This window comes from Medicago sativa, chromosome 7, assembly GCF_051527215.1.
Source record: "Medicago sativa cultivar Bolivia chromosome 7, Bolivia_mono, whole genome shotgun sequence".
In the NCBI taxonomy this organism is placed as follows: Eukaryota; Viridiplantae; Streptophyta; class Magnoliopsida; order Fabales; family Fabaceae; genus Medicago; species Medicago sativa.
Window position 1 is genome coordinate 89,287,289 of NC_140755.1, and position 23,756 is coordinate 89,311,044.

The 23,756-nt window shown below is 34.3% G+C and overlaps 1 protein-coding gene and 1 long non-coding RNA gene across 3 annotated transcripts; one reads left to right on the forward strand and one right to left on the reverse strand.

The window, feature by feature from the left end:
- Positions 1-1,427: 1,427 nt before the first annotated feature.
- Positions 1,428-22,315, reverse strand: LOC146909970 (P-loop containing nucleoside triphosphate hydrolases superfamily protein). 2 transcript variants are annotated; one of them, XM_085723831.1, is made up of 24 exons: positions 22,039-22,315; positions 21,633-21,901; positions 21,437-21,534; positions 17,979-18,068; positions 16,760-16,812; positions 16,117-16,182; positions 15,989-16,042; positions 15,793-15,852; positions 15,319-15,397; positions 14,882-14,949; positions 13,851-13,913; positions 13,630-13,734; positions 11,492-11,596; positions 11,252-11,359; positions 9,315-9,458; positions 8,376-8,558; positions 8,093-8,251; positions 7,198-7,416; positions 6,480-6,620; positions 6,247-6,369; positions 6,127-6,177; positions 5,671-5,718; positions 5,395-5,592; positions 1,428-1,564 (listed from the first exon to the last, which is right to left on the reverse strand). In XM_085723831.1, the coding sequence occupies exons 2-24, from the start codon at positions 21,881-21,883 to the stop codon at positions 1,559-1,561; spliced, it is 2,472 nt and encodes an 823-aa protein (XP_085579957.1). In that variant the 5' UTR covers positions 21,884-21,901; positions 22,039-22,315; the 3' UTR covers positions 1,428-1,558. The 2 variants fall into 2 exon arrangements, with proteins under 2 accessions (XP_085579957.1, XP_085579956.1); XM_085723830.1 differs by lacking the exon at positions 1,428-1,564 and adding an exon at positions 3,655-4,492.
- On the forward strand, positions 6,527-10,840 carry LOC146909971 (uncharacterized). Its single transcript, XR_015017852.1, has 2 exons — positions 6,527-6,656; positions 9,465-10,840. It is a non-coding gene; the product is annotated as an uncharacterized LOC146909971 (long non-coding RNA).
- Positions 22,316-23,756: the final 1,441 nt, after the last annotated feature.

Here is a 23,756-nt window from a genome sequence, read left to right on the forward strand (position 1 = left end):
AAAAAACTTATGTTTTTTATTCAAAAATCTTTATGTTATTATTAATAATTGATTTTATCATTACATAATTCCATTTTTAGAATTTTAATTCTATATAATTAGAATCAAATTTAATTATTAATTTACACAGACACGCGTATATTATTTTAACTAGCATTTCATCTGTTCGCTCTTTTTTGTTGCGTTAAAGTATATAAATTACAAACTATAGTTTTATGTAATTTTGATTTTGATTAAAATTATTTTGATTTTTATTAAAATTATAGGTATAGATATTTTTCACTTTTTTTTTTAAACTGATTCAAAGAGCATCATTCAATATATAACCAAAAAAGAGTACAAGAAAAGAAAAGGGGGACTATACCAAAACCTTTTCAAAAGGTGTTAAATCTGAAATTGGGCATTCCCAACCTATTCCTAGTGTACTCTCCCCTAATGAAACCAGGGATAGTATCTGACCAAAATAATTCAGAGGAAGGCAAAGTAAGACCTAGGTTTGCAAGGCCATCTGCACAAGCATTACCTTCTCTATAAATATGGGACACAAAAAACCTCATATTTCTTAATCTAACTTTACAATTATACCACCTATTTCTAAGATTCCAAGGTACCACATAAATAGATTTGAAAGCCAGGATAACCAATTGAGAATCAGATTCAAGCCATACATTTTGAAAGCCTTTGAGATGCGCAATTTCAATTGCCGTCATGGCAGCCACCAACTCTGCGAACAAGGCGTTTTGAGGACCTAAGAATTGAGAAAAACAACCTGTGCAAATGCCTTCTGAGTTTCGAAAAATACCTCATGCAGAAGCTTTCAAAGGATTCTTTGTTGCTGCACCATCAGTGTTTACTTTTATCCAAGATACCATAGGAGGTGACCAAATAACTTCCTTAATGTTAGGAGCTCTAGGGGGTCTGATAGTAACTTTACAAGCCTTAAGGATGCTAAACTCCCGCATATCTCCTCTAGCAGATTTGTTAGTATTGTTACCAGCAATAGATGTTTGCGCAATTATGAGACTTATAGCAGATTTCCAATGCAAAGATTTGCCTTGGAATCTGATATGATTCCTTCTAAACCAAATTATATTAATGATATTAATGAGGCAAGCTTTAATCACTAGAGTGCACTGAGGGGACCAGTTTCTATCTAATAAAGACCAAACATCATGCACTGATGTGAACTGGATGTAGATGTTTAGAATAGAGAACAACCAATTCCAAAGTTTCATAGCAAAAGTGCATTCGAAGAAGAGATGAAAAGAAGATTCAACCTGAGAATTGCAAGATGAGCACATAGATGGAGAGTGAATGCCCCTGGTCATGAGGTTGTCATCTGTAGGGACTTTGTTATGCATAAGCCTCCAAACAAGTAAGGATTTGGAAGGAGGAATGTCTGGGCTCCAGATGGTCTTGGCCCAAGTGATGTTTTGTCTTATACCATACTTGAATTCAAAAGTTTCCTTGAAGGAAAGATCCCCATTGTTGCTATTCTTCCAAACAAGCTTATCTTCTGATGCTTCCAAAGGTATGGTCACTTGTTCAGCAAGATGTTTTACCTCTGGAAAGGAAAGAGACACACAGAAAGGAATACACCAGTGAGTGTTGACAATGAAGTCACTGACTATTGCAGTTAGCTGAGAATGGAGCTGACTAGGAATACACCAGTGAGTGTTGGCAACCTCACTGACTTTCACTTTCATATCATAACAAACTATATTTTTCTCTTTCAATGACACCAATAATATAAGAAATATTCCTTCAATAAAAACAAATATAATATTATAGTTTTTTGCTTACATATCAAATTATTCGACTATACAATTTTAAAAACTAAATTGATGATTAACCATTCATTTTCTTTTTGAACAATATTAATCCTTCATTTAAATAAGGTAATACTTGCCACTAAAGGGAAAGATTTTAAAATCAAAATAATCTTTGGCTCTATATAAGTTAAGTGAATCCAAAAAAAAAAAAAAAAGTTCTACGCTTTCAATATATTGAATGAACAATTTTCAAGATTATATTTTTATAGTTTTTTTTAAAGGCAAAAACAAGATATATATTAAATTAAACAACCAAAACATGGTGTATTGGAAACGACTTGTTAAAAAACAGATTTACAACACAAAAAGTCTGCAAGCAAATTGAAAAAAGTAAACAGGCTAAATTACAACAGTTAAGCAAGAGATATGATTAAGCTTCTAAAAGTGGTAATCAAAATCGAAAGTAACATATTTTGACTTCAACCACCAATTAAAAAGACTGAAGCTTAACCCTTTCAGCTAACGCCTACAAATACTCCTCCTTGTGTTCAAAAATGTGTCTATTGCGCTCTTTCTAGATGACCCAAACCACAGAAAGCCAAATAATATTAAGGGAGAATTGAACATTTTTCGAAAACCCCCTTAACCTTCCCAATTGAAATAGGTGATCTAATAAATTTCCACGTGATGTCGTTGGGAATCCAAGCCACCTAGAAATAAGAGGCCAAAGTCTACCAAAAAAAATGTTTATATTTGATTTCTTAACATGTGCGATAAACACGCAATTTAGCGTTTCTCATATTTATAATGAAATTGTAAAATAATATTATGAAATGATTATTTGAATACTATAATGTCGTTCAAAATGGAAATATTTAAGAATTTACCGTCTATTAATTGATATATAGTCTTTGGGTCATGTTAACTTGTACCCTTAGAGCACAAATTAAGGAGCTTAAAATAGAAATAAAAAATAAGTTAAATTAAAATTATAACTTAAAATTATAACTTTTGAGACTTTTAAGACATTGAATTCACAATTTTCAATCAAAAATTTCTACATTTGATTTCTTAACTTATGCCTCAAGGGCACAAGTTAACATTTCTCATAGTCTTTTTATAGTTTTTTTTTTTCTTTTTTCGAAAAAAACTTTGAGTGAGGGAATAGTTCTCCCATTTCAAGGCACAAAAGTTTGAGGATTGTCTATTCCACAATTAAAATCTCGATCCTCAATCTCACAAGTGAGGAAACCCCAAATAAATCTGCACATGCATGTTTCCTTCATATTCACATGTATACAACAACATTTGTTGCCTAAGTGTCTATATGTTCTCTTGTGAGTCGATCATGAAGTTCACAGATGCATCTTTTTTCATAAATACTTTCGCCTGTCCAAATAGATCAAAAAAGACACTCATAACAAAATCATGGTTATATTTGAAGCCTAAAATCTCTCTACAATGAGTTGCATGCTCCCTAGAAACTCACACGCCTTACAACAAACATGACAAACCTCATCAATAGAAAATAATTGAATCATAAAACGATACTTGAAGATACTATGATAATCTACTAGTGACATATGCTGACATAAACCATCGATAGGGATAACTAGAAGAAAAAAAAATCATGAGCATGTACTGCTTACGAACACTCAAAAATTACTTTCTATCTTGGGGTCATGTAAAACTTTACTTACATGTCCTTGACACCTTTCAAAAAAAAAAAAGGGTCATCATGATTAATTATCATATTGTAGTTCATTCACACTAATTGATTTAAAAAATATTTTAAAGGGTCCGTTAAAGCAGACGGAAACGGAACTACCGTCTTTAAAAATTGATGCCTACCTTTCCACGCTTTAAAAATTGTCCTCAGAGATACAAACCAAATTAACTATGCTCATAAAAGGGACCAATTAGCACACCATTCGGAGGAACGAAGAAAAAAAAGAAGGCTGGGGAAAAGGAAGCGGAAAGTGAGTTCTTTGGATGTACAAATAAGAAGCCCTAGCTATGGACCAAAAAGGATGGTGATGAAGGGGAAGAGAAAAACAAACTCTCCTGCTAACAGTCTTTACAAAGCTTTCCCTCAAGCCACTCCTACTTTAAACAAATTGTAATGATTGATTAAAAAGCCACTATACAAAATCACATCAAATATCAAAACCATCAAATTGCAAACTCTCTTTAGTCGACCCTGAAACATCGTTTTCTGCTCCTTGTGACTTTTTAAGCTTTGCCACAAGAACCCACATGTTGGCAAGTTCGTTTTCCAGGTATGCTTCTCTTTGTTTTGACTCCTCAATCTTTCTTTGAAGCTCGACCTCTTTCTGATCTCTTTCTAAGAGAGCAGCTTCATATGAAAGTTCCCGGTCTTTACTCAAGGCTAGTTCTCTCTTGACATCAGAGTTTGAAACACCCTGATCATTTCGTCTAAGTCTAACTTGACTTTCTCTTCTCCCATTTTGAGCTGTTCCACTAGTTCTACGTGGGGTAGGTGAATTCTTGGAAGCAGCTAGCTCGGTAGATAATCTCTCATTATGGTTCATGAGTTTGGCAACTTCTTCTGACAGTGCCTTAAGCTCAACAGCAGCAGCTGAAGCTAGCCCTTTAGCATATGAACTCTCTTCAGCTAGTTTCTGATTCCTAACTTCAAGCTGGTCCTTTGATGCTGTTAGTTCTTCCACCTTCTGCTTCAGCTCTTCTATCTCACTTGCCTAATTAAAACAAGCACTAGATCAGTGGGAATGATAATTAATTTAGCTATATACTAAACACTTGAAGCCATTATATTTATTTCGAATAGAATGCAAGTAGAAACATCAGTAATTAGACATTTCTCGTCATCACTTTTAATCTGTAAAATTTGCCACTTTATCACTAATCAAAATTTAAAAAGTTTCCTTAACAAACTAAAAGCACTTGGGAGAAAACTAGAGTTTAGACAATTATTTTCAAGTCAGGGAAATAAACATGAGAATAGATGCTTTCCAGAATCAAAATCGGATGCATTATTCAATCTTATACAAATATTATGCAGGAGTGTAGACAGACTGAAATTTATATATGTAGAAATGTGCCCGTTCATCATGCACATGTAATACGATTAGAACATTATGTTGACTAGATGAAGTAATTTCTAATCTAGATAATCCATTGTAGACCGGTAATTAATATTTTCCTCCTTGTCCCTCTCATAATAAGTGCTCCTACCTGAAATAAATCTTTGCACCAAAGAGGAGTAACAGTCTTTCTAGTATTCTCCCTTCAACACTAGCTCTATGATTGGATGAAATTTATGCCAGTCCCACTAAATAATGGGTTCTATTACCTATTTAGTGAGACTTATTTTCAAAGTGGTGGGAGGGACCACATAAGTTTCACCTCATCATAAATTGAGTGTTGGAAAACCAGTGTTCCTAGCACTTGCACCGTAATAATGAAGTTATCATAACAAGCAGTTTGCCATGATTGTTGTATCATAAGGGCATTGTAATCATTCTTAAGGGGAATTGCTGGAAAATTAATTAGTAATCACAGCCGCTCTTCTAGAGATGAAACGAAGGCTAGGAACTTAAAGAGCACCCAATGAAGATGGCCACAAGGTGAAAAAATATACCTGTGCTTGCTTGAGATTCCCTTCATTGGTACTGTCCATGTTTCCTTTGTCAAGGTAAAGTTCACCATGATAGTCCTTGGTTCCAGGGAAATGTTGTGAATGATTGACTACAGGGCTGAAATTCCTCAACTCTATTGCATCTGTAAGTTGCTGTTTCAAAGAAGCAACTGTTTCTTGCAGGCTTTCGCATTCACAAATCTGATAATATTTCACACTTAGCTAGAACATGATAAAAAATAATAGGATATCTCATAAAAAACTAAGCTGAATTTTCACCTTCTGATTAAGCTGTTCTTGAATTATACGGTTGTCTGCTGCTTTGACCTGAATTAGCAGAATATTGTGCATTAGTTATATTGGGCTCATTAGAGAATGGTCCATAGCAAGGCCGCATGTTCATGCGCTAGTAACTTTAGCAGTTAAAACAGCTAGGATACCTAACAATAAAACAGCATTTCTATCTTGCATGATTAGAAGCATAGCTTTTAAAAAACCAATTGTGTCAAATTATTGACATAATCACAAACTATCTTTGCTCTGATTTTGTCAATCATTTCATGAAAAGAGAGAAATATTTTTTTTTTTTTTTTAAATCTAATAAATTAGACTTGGCTTCCCATTCGTAAAATAAGAAGACTGCTGAATTTTACTTTTCAATTGAATTCCATCTGGACTTCCTGTCTAATGCAATTATATGTTGAAAAACATTAGCACATGGTAAATAACTGTTACCTCAAGTTCAAAGGATTTATCATTTAGTTGTTCCATCAGCTCAGCAACAGCCTGAAGTACAAAACAACCAGTATTAAGTCTGCAAGTAAGTGAAACAAAGCAACAATTATGTCAGCATACCTGTGATACTCCTGATTGATCTGTCTGCTCTGAAGCTATGAAATAATTAGACATTTGCTTTTCCAGCAAATCTATTTGTTCACTCTTTTCCTTAATTTCATCTTTCAACCTTTTCATCTCCACCTTTATTAGTTCAAAAGTAAAACTTTCAGGCAGCAGAAAAGATACAATGATAATTAAAAACAAAAAACAAAAAACATGTTTATACAGACAAAAAAGAGATAGTAACCAACATGAATCTGATTATTTTGAGGATTTGTTCTTGTTTCCTCAGACAGCCTCTTTAATGAACTTGAATGAAGTGCCACCTCTCCGGATAAAATCTTGTGCTGCTCCCTCAGAAGGTCAATTTGATCAACGGATTTGATGCTTGTCTAGAAACCAAGAAAACAAAAGTGACATCTAGTAAGGTAAAAATATAGATGTTACATAATATACAGTCCACATATCCATTATATTTCTCTCTTTTCAGATTAAAAAACTTATATCTTCACACAATTAACAAAGATTTGACACATCGTAAAAAAAAATAAAAAAAATTATACATATTTCTCAAACTGAAGATAACATGTACCAACTCTTTTAGGTCTAATGATTACCAGATGATAAGGAATAGTAATATTTGATTAAAAAAAAAGTTATAATTTGACACATACCAAATACATAATCTTGGACACTGAGAAACTTCTATGGAAAGAAAGGGACATTTATGCACTGAACTACACTTGAGGACAACACTGTATGCTAAATAATACATGAATTATTACCATAATTGAGGTTGTTTGTGGTGTTTTTGAAAGAATTCAAGTGACTTTTAGGTTGAGACAATAATCACATCACCAGTTTTTGTCAAAACATATGCATAGAATCTGTTTTTTTGTCCTGTTTATAACTTTGAATTTTTCCCCAAAGCAGCAATAAGAAAAGAAAAAACAAAAGTTCATTAAATACCAAAGGTGTCTCTTGTCCCAATAAACTATCCTCGTGAATATCTTTATCGTCTCTTGCGTCGGATATATGATCAGCAGAAGGAGAGCTTTCTGCGGCTAGAGAATGGGAAAGTCTGGACTCCACATGGTTACCATTGTCTGCTTGAGGTGTAGACGGTGTGCTGGTAGATTTTGCTCCACTGGATTTATCACTAGTGCCTGTCAAGGCACTTTCCCGTTTCTGATAAAAATAGTGAACACACAAACTTAAAGAAATAGAAATTCAACTTCTGAGTAACTATAATGAAATTATTAATAGGGTTATGTAAGATGGTCAACAAGGTACCCAACCATGCACACAGTGCATCAAAATAAATGTTACTTAAGCTAAACTAAAAGATTATTATAAACTTACAAAAAAGAATAATCCAGTGACAAATGCATGTCCCATAGAAAGCTTGAAATTTCATGCAGTTAAATACTGTCAAATATCTTTTGAATGATCATTGAAACTCATAAATGTCAAGTATTTCCAATAACATAATCAAAATAATTCCTAATAAAGAAGTAAAATGCATTCAATTTTCTGAAATTTTAATAGGAATTATGGAATAATACGTGCTGAACCAAGATGTTACATTATTTTTAATACAATGATCTAAAAGAGTATTTTAGGTTCTTAATTACCAAAAACATATAGGGTGGTAAAGAATGGGAGCAGACAACAGCTAAGATGATCAAGTCATATAAGTCTGATAGATTTAATAATAACGATGAAAGGAGAAGAATTCAAATCAAACTTCATAATCAATAAATGCAACCTATACAACTTGGAAAAGCAACATGCATTTCAATCATGTTCTCATAAATCATAATTCCCTATCATTAGAAATAGCAAACAGCAATGGACAACTTACACGTGATTTCAACCAATTTAGTAGCCCATGTTTCTTTGTCTTCTTCTCCTCTTTTGGAGAATCATCAGCTGTTGCAGCATTTCCATCCAGATTAACATACAGGTCAATATTTTCCTCTTCTAAAATTAAATCCCGCCTTTTGTATGGAAGATATGCCAGCTGCAAACAAGAATTTAAAATGAAAAATGTAGGGACAGAGAGAAAAAAGTATGTAAAACTAAAAGAAATGTAAGTTCCTGGTATTTGGGAGTGGGTGGGGAGTAGAAAGTAAAATGAGAAACACCTCTTCTTCTCCAAAGGAATGTCTTCTACGGGGACCAGGCTTATTAGGAAATCTCGTTGACTGTGATGCTTTTGTGGAGACCAAAATCAACTTAGTCAACCGTTGAATTCTGCCTAACAAAGCAGCTTTAGCGTCTTCTTCTTGTTCCAATCTGGATTGCAACTTCACTTGACCATCTTCTAACTTTACACAGTTACAATTGAAAACCATTCAAATCAGAATGCTAATTTTATAGAATACAAATAAACTCAATAACCAGTAAATTTACTTCACAATTCTAAATAAAAGAAAGTAATTAACTGTTTGCCCTTCATGATTTATTTTTTCCTTACAAAAGAAAGTAATTAACTGTTTGCCCTTCATGATTTTTTTTTCCTTACAAAAGAAAGTAATTAAGGGTTTGCCTTTGATATATATGTGGGCTCATTCCGCCACCAAAAAAGAGAGGACTGTACTACTATTTTCAAATATGTGGGCTCATTCCACCACCAAAAAAGAGAGAAATGTACTACCATTTTCAAAAGTGCAAATTTTTTTTTATAAGATAAATAATTCTATGTCAATGGTTATAGACTCTATGTCAATGGTTATAGACAGTAATAAAGGCTACAAAGTGAATAACAAAAATTATAAACAAATAAAATTTACAGATATGTCTTGCTCTGCAATTTTTATTGCTGAGTTTGAAAATGTTCAATTAGTGCTCAACTTGTAAATAAAATATATTAGTACACTACAGTACTCCATTTTCCGGAGGGCATAGAAAAGTGGACTCCTATTTATGACCAACTTTTTGGACACATCCATTCAAAAAACACTTTTTGAAGCATAATATAAGTATTTCTATTTTGAATTCTAACTTTGACCCACAATATTTTACTAAAAATGTCCTGAGAGACAAACAAAACAGAAGGCTGTGATATGTACAGCATTACCTACCTTTTGTTTTAGGAGCACAATGTCATCTTCCCCAATGTCTTTTGGCTGAACTGTGACAATGCCCCTCTTTAATTGTTCCAATTCTTCCTTTAAGCATTGAATCTCTTGTTGGTATTTCTTGATAAGTGACTTCTCATCAATTATCTGCAGATTTAGTATATATTAAAAGCAATTAGAAAGGGAACAGAAGGGATGGAATCTTCTATAAGAAAAGGGGTACTAAACAAGAAAAACATCAGTTATCCTAGCTTTTCAAGCATTCTAAAATATCTACAGGAAGAAATGCTCACGAAACAGAAAGAAACGAGACGCAGAAACTGAATCTGGGGTAGTTTTAATTTCTAAGCAACCTCATCAGACATCAATCTTCTTTATGTCTGAAAAGGTAATATTGAGGACTTGGTTTCTCATTCAGCTTCACCAAGGGTTTAAGCTTGTAAGGTTGTATCTTGAGGAACACTTAGTCACCTTCGTATCGAACCTCCCTCTATTTCCCCCCAACAACTGAATCTTGAAACTCAGCCATCAAGGTAGCACTAGCCTATCTTTGGTTAACAACTTATCACCCATTAGCTTGTAACTTGGGTGAGATTTGTATTTAATTTTGAAGCCATAACCAAGCAGTTGGATGTCCATTTGGCCTGCTCTTATCCAATTCATTGCTGGCCTATATAAGGAGGTTAAGGTGCAGATGATGAAGACAACCAACAATAGATCTGCAAATGAAGAGTAGGAGCAAAATTGTCTTGAACCTGGGGTATTGCTGGTGGAGAGTACTTATCTAAGACAGGAGGGAGGGGCAAAATGATCAAGATAGACTCAGGTGTGGAAGAAGGTCCAAAGAAAAGTACAGACTCAAAATATAACATTAGTTGAGACTTGAAGCCGCTGCTATAATCCATTAGTGAGAAAACAATTGCATGACAAACATCAAAGAAGAGGCAGTGTGGTTGTAACAACATCAAGTCGTATCTCAGAGTCACAAAAGAACCAAACATGGACAAGAGGAGAGGCTATGAGCCCAAAACTTTAGGGAATTCAGCAGCGGAATAGGGACAGGATAGGTTTCAAAGGACCGATCCAGATTCTGATGCCATATCGAAAAATATGGGTTTTAGATAAAAGGAGGAGACAAATAATAAAAACTTTGAATGCTATTGATAATAATTGGATACTAGCGAGATATTAACTTGATACAGAAGACTAAACACCATGGAAACAAGGAAACAAATCATGATTATAACAGGTAATATAGAAAATAACTATAGGAGATGATCTAAGATACTCTAAGATTAGAAAATGGTCCTAGGCAATAAAGTACAATACTCTAATAAAATATCGAACTATTCTAAGATATTTAATATATAGTGCATATAATTAGTGTACAATGACTATGTTAATGTATGCAGCATGTACGTCTTATGTATATAATCTAGGACCATTCGTGCATCATGCCATAGTCACATAATAATCAACTAATTTTTCTTTGCTCTTAAAAAAAAAAATAGTTTTCATTTTCTATTTTATTTTATGTTTATTAGATATTTTTTAGTAACGTACCGATTATTATATTTGAACGTACCACGAACCCAAACAACGTACCGACTCTGTATACCCCCCACGTACCTAGTTTTTTGAAAGTAGCGAACCACGTACCCGAATTCGTACCAAGTACCGAAGCGAATGCCGAACCGTGTGACTATGATCTAAACAGTCGAGTGATACTCTCAAAATCCTAGTTTTACTATTTACAATTACAAGAACTGAGGTACTTGTTTGTTGCTCAGAAAATTGTATCTTCTGTAGTCGTGGGATGATATTATGCAGAAGAAGATTAGTAGTTGAATCCTGGACTTTGTACTCTGTGCCAGTTGTACTCTTTTTATTTTGTAGGAAAAATTCGGATTCAACCAAAACTAATTTTAATTTTAACTTACCTTGTTTTGTGCTGCCTGTATTTCAATATGCTTTGCCCGGTGAGCAAACTTCAATGTATTATGTGTCTCTTCACTGCTACTTGATGAAGGGGTTACTGTACAAATGAGCTGCATTTAAATAACAATAAACTATCATAATTGCTTATTTATATAGCATTTCTACCACAAAGATGTGTATTATGAAATTTATGTTTAACAAATTAATATGCGAAGACAAATATCAACACATGAAAGCCTTACAGATACACGTCCATGACCACTGAGAGAAGACTGAAGCACTCTAGTCAATTTGGAGTCCCTATATGGAATGTGACTAGCTTTAGCTTCGGTCAATTTTGAAATAACCTGTGCAACAAAGATAATTACAGTTAATCTCGGATTCTCAGGTATGAAAGCACATGGTCCACTGAATACAACAGCATAAATGAGGACTCTAAAGTCTTAAACAAATATAAATAGTGATTTCTTTTGACCCATTTGTTAGTGTCCAACATACAATCAATCCACTTGGTACCCCTACTTGTCAACAAACAATTATTACAAAAGCTTAAGATTTTAAGTTACGACACATGGATGATTTTTTTATTTTTTTTTTTGAAATAACACATGGATGATTTTATAAATCATAACACCCTCTCATGCAAGAGTCCTTGGACTTGAAGGGTGGATGCATAGGCCCACCTATCATGTGCTAAAATTCAACTTTCTAGCTCTTACTACAAAAAATGGAGCAGAAAGGATCAAAATCTAAATCACCTAAAAATTCAACTTTCTAGCTCTTGCTACAAAAAATGGACAACAGTACCAAAATTCTAAGCAGTTTGATACCTTCTTAAGGAAGGACACCTCTAGGGTTAGGCTTGATCACAACATTTTTAACTTTTAGGTAGTAGATAGAGGAATGAAGCGTGATGGAGCGATATCGGACGGATAAAAAAGACTTGCACTTAGTTTTCATTGATTTGGAGAAGGCGTATGATAGAGTACCTAGAGAGATTTTGTGGAAAGCCCTGGAGAAGAAAGGGGTGAGGATTGCCTATATTAGAGCTATCCAGGATATGTATGAGGGGGCTTCGACTAGTGTGAGGACGCAGGATGGGGATACCGGAGAATTTCCCATAACAATAGGACTGCACCAAGGGTCAACCCTAAGTCCTTATCTTTTTACTTTAGTTTTGGATGTACTGACGGAACACATCCAAGAGTTAGCACCGAGATGTATGCTTTTTGCAGATGATGTAGTCTTGCTTGGTGAGTCGAGGGAGGAGTTAAACGGGAGGCTAGAGACTTGGAGGCAAGCCTTAGAAGCGTACGGTTTCCGCCTGAGTAGAAACAAGACGGAATATATGGAATGTAACTTCAGTAAAAGGAGAAGTGGGTCTACCTTAGAGGTGAAAGTTGGAGATCATATCATACCCCAAGTTACACGGTTTAGATATCTTGGGTCCATAGTACAAAATGACGGAGAAATAGAAGCTGATGTACATCATCGTATTCAAGCTGGGTGGTTGAAATGGAGAAGAGCCTCAGGTGTTTTGTGCGATAAGAAAGTACCACTTAAGCTGAAAGGAAAGTTCTATCGGACAGCAGTCAGACCGGCAATGTTGTATGGTACGGAGTGTTGGGCGGTTAAGAGCCAACACGAGAGTAAAGTAAGCGTAGCGGAGATGAGGATGTTGCGTTGGATGAGTGGTAAGACTAGACATGATAGGATTAGGAATGACATCATTAGAGAGAGAGTGGGGGTAGCACCTATAGTAGAAAAGTTGGTAGAAAATAGGCTTAGATGGTTTGGACATGTAGAGAGGAGACCCGTAGACGCCGTGGTAAGAAGAGTAGATCAAATGGAGGAGAGTCAGGTTAAAAGAGGTAGAGGAAGACCTAAGAAAACTATTAGAGAAACCATTAGAAAAGATTTAGAGGTCAATGAGTTGGATCCAAATATGGTCTTTGATAGAACATTATGGCGGCATTTGATCCATGTAGCCGACCCCACTTAGTGGGATAAGGCGTTGTTGTTGTTGTTGTTGTTGTTGTTGTATAGAGGAATGAAGGTGAAAGACTATCATATCTTGTTTTAGAACGTTTTTAGTATTGAAACAAATTGCTCAATATAGATGCAAATACATACTGTAATTCCCTGTTTAGATATTTTATAAATGAAGATCATATCTAATTATATTATATTATATATTATATATATATAATAATAATAATAATAATAATAATAATAATAATAATAATAATAAATTAATTAAATTAGCAGTGTTGAAGCGTCCATGTTTGTATCGTGACAAGTGTCTGTGTCAGAGCTTGCGCTTCATACATAATATTTCACGTCTCTAAATTATACTCAGAAGAAAGGTTTGAGACCTCACAGTTCCAAGAGTTAAAAGACTTTTGTTGATATAAGATCCTTCTCTCCTTCTCATGCCAATTGTTTCAGCTTTTGAACTCTCTGAACCTGCTAGATCAATGAGATTCTGCATGTATATATAAAATATTAACAAAATAACATGAAATCATAACCCATGTTGAAGTTTGTAAGTAGAGATCACGTGTACAAAGCAACTTTAACCATTGAGTTTAAAATAATTACCAATTGTGACAGTGTTACTGCTTCTCCTTCAATATATTCACCACATGGACTGCTTTCTACGGTCTGTTATAAAATAGCATAAAATTAAAAAGAATAAAAGGAATGCCATATATATGTTTAAAAGAAATAGGTTACATCTTGATGTTCCCTTTTCTCGTTCGTGAACTGATTAAAAGTTGGAGATCGTTATTGTTAAGATCTCATATGGACTAGAGACATGAACAAAGTAGTACGTATAAGGTTTGGACAATCCTCCCACGCAAGCTAGTTTTTAGGGATGACTAGCCCAAATTTTAAGATGGTATCAAAACCTATGCTAGATATGTAATTAAGCCGCCTGTATTTATCCACACTCTAGATGTCTAGTCTTGTCGGCAATCATCACCCCTTGAGCTAGCGTTTGGGGGAGTACCTATTTCATTATTTTATTTAGGGTTATTTTACAACTTGAGATTATTTTAGGCTTAAATACCTGTTTTGTCCCTAGAAATATATCGCTTTTTGTTTTTAGTCTATAGAATTTGGTTTGTTTTTGGTCTTTACAAATATACATTGTTTACCCTTGTTTTGTTTTAGTCTCTATATTATTTGTTTATGTTGGAGTTGGTCTCCATAATATGCAGACCATATTGATTTTAGTCCCTCAAATACGGACTATATAAGGACTAAAATCAATATGGTCAACATATTCCAGAGACTAAAACCAAGTACCAAAAGTAAAAAAGTGGTATATTACAGGGATGAAAAAGATATTTGAACCATTTTTTATTATTAATTTGGGGTTTTTATTCTATTTTTGGATTAACTTGAGTGTTAGAATAGGATTAATTATTATGTTGATTGGTTTGCTATTAAGATTGGCTCTATTGGATAAGTTAGCCTATTAATTATTATGTGTAAGTATTACACACATACACAGATAGATATATATATATACACACACACATATCTTGTATGATAAATTTAGTACATAATACAATAACAATTGGTTGAAACAAATTGATTTGTCCTTTAAGATAGTATAGACCCACCAGGGTAAAAATTGTATGGCTCCTGCTGCTGAGTAAGTTGAGGTTTGTGGATCCAACGTGTCTGTGCTCTGTTGTCAAATTAAAAATTTTGTCAAGAATAAAGAAAGGGACACACAAAGAACAGAAAATCTGGGCTTGTAGAACCCAGAAAAATAGTTTTTTTAATAACAGCCAAAAAATATTATATATGCAGCTGCTTTTTGACAATACCATATTAAAAGTTGTCAAAAAAATATACCAGTTTTTGTCAAAAAAAAAAAAAAATATACCAGTTATTTAAATGCATAAACCTAATGTGACGTCACTTTTCATAGTAATACCCAATTTTAAAATACATAAACATCATTACTTAATTACAGTATCCCACATTCTGATGGTACACCAGACCAGAAAATTAAATCAATCCTCAAGAAAATAAACCTAGCTGGAACTTTTACCTTCTCCGGCTGCAATAAGAGAGAGTGCATGAGCAGGGGAGAGTACAACCTCTTCCTTTATTCCCTCAACAAAGGTTCCCTACATGTGAATCAATATACAAATGATACAGACTTTCCTTCAAAATAATAACCTTTTTTTGACAAATCATGATCATAACTACAAAAATTCAAAACTAATCTTAATGGATGCTCTAAAGGTTAAAAACTAAAAACCAAAAAACTGAATCATGTGAGATAAATAAAAATACTCACAATATCAACGATATTACAAGATATTGGCATATCTCTAAATCATCTAGAGCCCAAATTTGCTTTTGTTTATCAAATGTTACTTGGCTTAATTGACTAAAAATAACATTTCGGCACTTGGCAATCAAAGTAATTCAGAGCGGACAATCCTCACAATTAAGCAAGTAATATACAATATAGATACAATAAAAAAGATGACAAAAGTTATGAACTTATGATCAGTACCTGAGCATCCTCTCTGACTCTTAAGTTCTGTCCTGCTGGATTTAACAAGTCATTAACCACCTAAAAGGAAGTTTGGAGAATAATAGTGTCAGCAACAAAGCAGCAATAATCAAATTTCTTTTCATGTTTGTAGAAGACCACATCAACATGAACATAGCGTCACATGAAACAAGCTACATATGAGGAAGAAGCACACCTCATTGTAGATCTCTAGATACGAAACTCGAAGGAGAAACTCTCGGTTTGGAGTCTGGTGTGAAGAAACATCAAATTGCATAATTCCCATGATAAAAGTGAAACAAACAAACCAGTATTTTTCCATACCTCTTGGATAATGCTAAAAGCATCCTTCACAGCAAGAGGTATGATTCCAGGAGATCTTTGATCACCCTGCAATTATGAATATATGAGACAGAGCATACCTCTTAGAATTATCAGCAAGTAATCCAAAGTCATAGCTTAACTCAATATTATCAGCCATTGTCGCAATAACTAATAATATCAATTAATTTTTGTGATGACATTGCATAACATATTATTAAGTAGCAGAGAAGGAAAGAAAAAGCTTTACAATGGTCTCCAGTCACATGAAAAACTGGTAAAAAGAAGTGCTTGCAGTCTTAAACTTGTTAGCCTATATAATGTAACAGTAGTTGCTCTATGTTCAAGACTATCATGACAGGTCAACATCAGTTTAGTTGTGGATTTGAACAAACGATGGTGAGCTTATGCAGGAAGTGCAGATTTTGATTGAGTAAAATTAACTAGCAAAAAAACCTAGCTGCTTCAGTTCAATGCTACTGCACACTTTTAGCATGTTAAGAATCCAAAGAAAATACCAATAATCCTCGTGAGAGGAGATAGGAAGTGATAAATATTCCAAATAACAACCTTAAATTACCAAATTCAAGATATGTAACAAATTAGACTGATTAACAAGATGCAGGAGGAAAATAAGTGGTCTCACATGCATTGTATGAGTCTTCCCACTGCTTGTTACCCCGTATGCAAATACAGTACCTGTACGAAAACCAGAGAGGAGCTCATTTGTTAATTATCCAATATGCCAGGTAAGCACATGAAAAACAATCTAGAAATCCCTCAGCCAAGTATTTCTCCATGCAGAGTGACTTTCAATTGGAATGGCTAACTTCAAGGAGAAAAGAGTTAAATGGACAGGTTTCTTCATCAAAGAAATTGCATGCCTAACTACAGTCCATTTGAGAGGTGTAGCGCGAGGCTCCCTAAAATATCCCATGGTCTGAATCATCAAGTATTTATTCAACAGTAAATGTTAGCATTGTTATTAATATTATGCTGGAAGTAGGAATAGAACTCTTGACTTCCTTGGCATCTTTTACTCATCCCCTCCAACCATCAAGTTACCTTGGTTTCTTTTCTCATGAAATCTACAAAGATCAGAACCTACCGTATTCTTTAGACAGAGATTATTATGTGAGCTAATTGCTAAAATGTCAAATCTCAGACCTTTTGGTTACATCATGATCTGACTGCCTATCAATCTAAGGCTTGCAACCTTATTTAGCGAACAATTATAGGAAGACAAGTAGTGACCAACAAAGTCAAAAGCATATAACTTTTACACTAAAGGATCCAAATTGTACGTCCTTCAGAAATGTTAAAAACTGTCTTCAATACACTGACTGCAAAACTATGCATATCTGCACTTAAATCTTTTATTGAAATTTGGGGCCTAACTCATCCTTACAAAACCGGCTTGTAAGGTGAGGAGTGCCTCCTCTTTATAAACTCTTATCAAGAGTCCTATATCTAACCGATGTGGGACTAAATTCACCCCCTCAAAGCCAACACGAGGCAACTCAAATGTCACAATTAGGCGACTAGGGGTGGACCACAATAAAGGCGGAATTTCCAACATCTTTTAATGTATCTACCGAAATGAAAATAACAGCTATAATTTGACTGTGCATGGTATCCAACTAAAAGTAAAAGGTAATCAGCAATTTCAAACTATACAAAGTTGCATTACCAATACCTATTTAGTTGACATAAGAATTGGATTTAGTATTATTTCAAATCAGACATCTAAAATGTAATCTGCATATTAGGGAAAATAAAATGATGATTTGTTCAAAGCAATAGTAGAATTTATTCTTTGGCCGCGCTGAATAGGTCTAGGGAAGTTAGTTCAATCTGTTAATTACCATTAACGCCCTCCATAGCACCACTAACAACATGTTGAGCGGCAACATCATAGACATGACGAGTTGTGGTCGTGGGACCAAAGACGCGATCTAGAAACAAGAAAAAGAGAAATTAATGATTTAATATACCACATTAAAAATGATCAATAATTAGAAATAACAGATTCTGATTAACTATATATGTGTCTGTGTTGTATACATAATTAGAAATAACACAGATTCTTGTTTTCTCTCTTTTCTTTTTAAGTTATCTCTATCATGCAATTATTCAGACTAATTTGTTTGAGATAAGTTTTAGCGTTTGTTAGTGTTGGAGAATCCATGTGATTTTTTCCTTTTTTATTGTGCAGACTTTATTTTCTATTATATTATATGTTATGATGTTATGATTTAGTTTCCTAAAGTCACTCCATAATTCAAGGAAGAGAATTGATTGTAATCTCGCTGTATATATAAACATTCTTTGACTGATGAATAAAGCATAATAGTATTTGCCTCACTTTTGTCTACAGTTAGGTAGAGATGAATAGCTATCTAGCACTGATCCATGAATTGACCGCACTTAAAAGGATACAACTTGATTGTTTATGTTTTTGGCTTGAAAATTAGCTTCACAGTTCTTTTGCTAATTTGGTTGGTTTCCGACTGACAAGTCATCAAAAGGCATTTTCTTGGTTTGGCAACCTTCTATGTTAATATCCTCAAGTGACTTGCTTCATTTAGGAGCCCAGTGATCCAAAAGGTATGAAAAAGATGAGATAACTACAAAGGCATGTTAATTGCGTTTCACTAGGGGATCAGATTTGCTGATCCAGGCATGTTTGTTTGTCCACCGTCCATCTCTAACGGAATTATTCCCCACAGGGATCACTCGCAGGACTGGGAAGATTCCAAGATATTTTGTAGTAACTCAAAGAAAAATATATGGAAAACTAGATAGAAATAATCAAAGGATTGGAGCTGTATTATTGAACTCGAATAACAGAAAATGAATGGATAACAGGATTCCCCCCAAGGATTATCCTTCGCAAAGGATCCCTTTTTTCACTCACAAACTAATTGTATAAAATGACCCCTTCCCAATCAAAATTCCCCTATTTATCTAACTAGTCACTTAACAAATGGGATATGTTATTTATTATTGAGTACGATTTTGTTTCTTGATTAACAAACTCTCGATGCAGATGGTACGGGATCTCTTCCAGTTTAACTAAGGGTCCTGGGTTCGAATGCAACAATGTTAAATCTCTAGCGGGAGAGCTTTGCAACCCATTGCGGTCCTACCCGGCTCGAGGATACCTGGTTCACACCAAAAAAAAAAACTCAACGCTTTGTGCTAGTGTATCGTGAGTTGGCAGGGAGATGTTAGATAATAGTCTATTGAGCTTATGCTATTAGGCCTTTTCATTTTTAAGTTAGTAGTCTAGTACCTTTATGTTTTACTATATATTCTCTCTGTAACTCTTAGTTTACCGTGTTACGTTATTCACATTCTTGAAACCCTAGCATCTTTGTCCTTCCCCTATTTTGTAACCTCTACTGTTAACATGGTATCAAAGTTCGATTCGATCCTCCGTGAACGACTTCACCATTATTCCGCTATTAAGTTCCCAAAAGTTTGGGAATGTGTTTGCTTTGTTTTTTGATGATTGTTTTAGTGTGGTTCTTCTCTATGTCGGTTTGGTTTGATTTGGTTCTTCTCTCTAATGGTTCCTCGTCTCTTTGGTTGTTGTTCACTCTTTGATTGCTCCTCTTTATTAGTTATGATATTAGTTGGTTTGGTTTGATCTCTTATTTTCAGGGTTAACTTGTAACAAGCTTTAGCTTGAGGGGTAGTTTTCGATGCTTCCTTGTGAGATGTTAGATAAAAGTCCATTTAGCTTATGCTATTGTGCCTTTTATATTTATAAGGTAGTACTTTTATGCTGTACTATATATTCTCTTTGTAACCCTTAGATTCACATGTTATGTTATTCACATTATTGAAACCCTAGCCTATTTGTCCTTTCCCTATTTTGCAATCTCTATTGTTAACAATAACTAACTAACATCTTTCCTCAACCTAGATTATGCATCCTAACACATTTCTTTTTATCCGGTGTAGGAGATAAAAGAAGGATCATTTGGTATGCTGTAAAATCTAATGTGTGCCAAAAAAAAGGAAGGAAGATTTTTTTAAATCTTCCAAAAACATTACATTATTGAGTAAAAGTCTACAATATTTCCCTTGAGATTTCCTCATTATGGCATCAAGTTATAAAGAGGAATTACGGTTTACCAAAGAGGATTTCATATTGCCAATCCAAAAATGTCTCATTAAGGACGAAGGAGGAACATTTTTCATTTGGTTTGGACCACCAAGTCTAACCCCCTTCAAAGTAGGGGCGTGCATTAAATTGTGTGGAACTATGTATGGGTAAGGATATTCTTTCATTTGGGCATCTGTGCTAATCAAGATAATTAATACTAATGTTATGCATCAAACTCCCTACTGTTTAAATTTTAAACTCGGAAACAGTTTTGCATTTGTTTCTTCCTTGTCCAGAGGCACGTTACACTTTAGGGTGTGATGCTTTTGGACTATTTCGTGATCCTTGGCTGTGTCCGCAAAACTTGGAGCGTTTTCTGATAATTGATTTAAAATGTTTCATTTCAGCAGTCGCCAATGATGGAAAAGTTATTTGGCAGAGTGAAGGTTGTACTTTGCAACCTTTTGTCAGAATAAGGAAAACTCAGAATTTAAAAGAATGTATCTATCCTAAGTGATGCATTGGGACAAGACTTTTCAGTTGGCTTTTCTTGGGTGTTCAGCACATGGATCCCTTCCTAGATTTGTTATATTTCTTTTTTATGACTATATTTTGTATTAGTTTTGTTTTGGATAGATTCATTCCAACAAAATTTTAGAATTTAGGTCGGGTCTAACTCAACCCTACAAAACTGATTTGTAAGCTGAAAGTTTTCCCCACTTATAACCTCTTTTCCGGTTATACCACTATGCAATAAGGGACTCTCAAGTCTCAACACACTCTCACGACAAAGATTTTCGACACACATACCGTCTTAGAATTTGTGTTGAGCCTAACTTAATTGCCTAAAACTGACTTGTAAGGTGAAAATTGTCCGCCACTTATAACTAATATTCAGGTTATATCACCAAGCACTATCGGACACTCATAATAGAATTATTGTTCAGACTTCAATTGAATCGATATGAAAGTGATAATTTATTCACTCCATTGTATTTTACAGCTATCATAGCCATGAGATTTTACTCTCAAAATTAAACGTGAAATTCTTCAACATTTCAAGGTGACTAACATTCTAGAAGTATTCTATTCTATGATGTAAATTCAATCTCAAAACAATACAACTCAATGCTTCAATCTAAATACCAAATGAAAAAATTTAAACAGCAATAAAACCTATCAACAAATATGAGCCTTGCAAATTTTTACCGTAAGCATAAGCTATAGAAGGATTATACTCATTTCGCACTACAGTATCTCCATCTGCATACCAAGCAATCTCCTCGCCATGACGAATTTCCCTCGGACTGTCACACACATAACACACCACACCTCGATCAAATTAACATCAACAGCTGTAACACAATACGATTACTGTAAATAATTCTAAAAACAAAACACTTACTTCAAAGGCCGAAACCTGACAGTGACAGTTACATTCTCTTTAGTCTTTTGAGAATCCAACGGCACAGCTTCTGGATAAAACTGCTGCGGTTTACTCCGCACTGACGACGACGCAGGCGAACTCGGAGCGTCATTGGAGGTTTCGTGAAACTGTTTAGATGACGAAGTTGTTGAAGAAGAAGGCGAATTCACACCTTTCGTTCCTCCAATCGATCCAAATCGTTTTGATTTCGGTCCTTGTTTCGACGCCATTCACACTTCTCGTCAAACCTACAACAAATTTCAACAAAAAATTGAAGAAAAAAATCAACAGAATTAAATGCGTTTTCATCGAATTCAACGATAATCGTACACGTAACAGAAATTGATGAAAAATGCGTAAGATAAGATAAGAATGGAAAATTGACCTGAAAATGAAGAATCAGAGAAGCATTGTAGAAGATCGCGTTGAAATGGAAGAAAGAAACAGATCCAGAAGTGGAAAGTGTGAGAGAGTTGGAGTTGAAGTTAGTTAGAGTTGAGTGAGAAAAGAAGAAAAATAGTGAATCTTCTTCTGAAGCAGTAGTTGTGAATAAGTAACAGTAGAAGAGAGAGAGAGAGAGAGAGAGAGAGAGAGAGAGAGAGAGTTATTGACTTGGCTTGGAAGCGATTAGGATGGGAAGCCTTACAAAAAGTGGAAAAAGTGATTATGAAGAACAAAGCTTGATTATTAGTATGATTATGATCAGTAATTAAAAATTGTTGTTGTTAATGGAGAGGGTGATGAAAATGACGCAGTATGGAAATGGTACGAAGAAGAGAGAGAGTTGTTGTTGTTGACTTGTGGTGGGACTTGCGTAAATTTTCCACGAATCTACTTTTCTTGTTTTAATTAATTATTAGTTGTCTTTAATTCATTTTTAGCACGCGCATAGGCAGAGTTAGGGTAGCACTTTGGTGCCATTAATGGCACTGTGCCATTAAATCTGGGTCATTAATGGCACTAAAATAGATGTGTTGTGTGGCCCAGATGCAATAGCAATGTGTTTGTAAGACCCAGATTTAATGGCATGGTGCCATTAATGACACCAAAGTGCTACCCGCAGCAGAGTTAAGGTTGTGTAGTGTTGAGGGGTTTCCTGATGGTCACAGTTTCACGAGAATGGCATGCCACTGACTACCAAACAAAAACTCAAGTTTGTCTTGGACTTCAATTTTCAGGGAAGTCTCATAAACCTCAAAATTAACAAACAAAAGAAAAACACGGATTTTTATAGATTAGTCGCCACAAAAAATATAGTAGTACTCCCTCTGGTCACTATTATAAGCAAATTTCTACGTTTTAGATTCATTCAATAAATGATGTATGTGGTCTATAATATAGACCGCATACATCATTTATTGAATGAACTTAAAAAGTCAAAATTTGCTTATAATAGTGACCAGATGGAGTAGTACAATTTTTTTAAGAAAATCATGCATATTGAATTTCTCACAAACACTTCAAACTGCCAAAAATACTGCTAGAAACCGTTCACTTTTTAGATTGGTTATCGGTTAAATGATTAACCAATCTAAAAAGTTCATTTACTATGACATCACATTATTTTACACATGTGTGGAATAATTCACACTAAGTGTATGTTTCGTTTCATTTTTAAATGGGCTAAAATTGATTCTTGAAGTGTATAATTGATTTTAATTCTACTTAAAGCTATAAATTTTAGCTTCTGGTTCTAGAATTAATTTTTACACTTAAATATATTTTACAACTCACTTTATATTAATGTATATAAATACAAATCATTTTATCTTCAACTTAGTTTTAGCCCTAATCAATTTTAGATAACAAATTCACTCAATATCTTTTTTTTTCTCACAGCTTCTGCCCAGCCAAAAGCAATTCTCTACAGTGCCAAAAGCAATTCTAGCCAAAATCAACGTGTTTGGTTTGGCTTTTCAGAATTGCTTTTATCCTCCAAAAGCAATTCTCCATGAAGCTACAAATCCTAGCTTCTAGCTTTTTTAGAATCAATTATAAACAGTAAATATTATATTTTATTATTACAACCTATTATTTTCCTTTATTACCCTTTATCAATTCTCCTTCTTTATCAATTCTCCTTTAGCTATGTCTATTTTAGAA

Excerpts from the sequence above, each read along its gene's own strand:
- LOC146909970 (XM_085723830.1), bottom strand. The coding sequence starts at position 21,883 with ATGGCGTCGAAACAAGGACCGAAATCAAAACGATTTGGATCGATTGGA. Across the intron at positions 18,069-21,436 it reads TTCTATAGCTTATGCTTACG|ATCGCGTCTTTGGTCCCACG; the intron begins GTAAAAATTTGC and ends TCTTGTTTCTAG. Across the intron at positions 5,593-5,670 it reads AAGAACAGCTTAATCAGAAG|ATTTGTGAATGCGAAAGCCT; the intron begins GTGAAAATTCAG and ends AAATATTATCAG.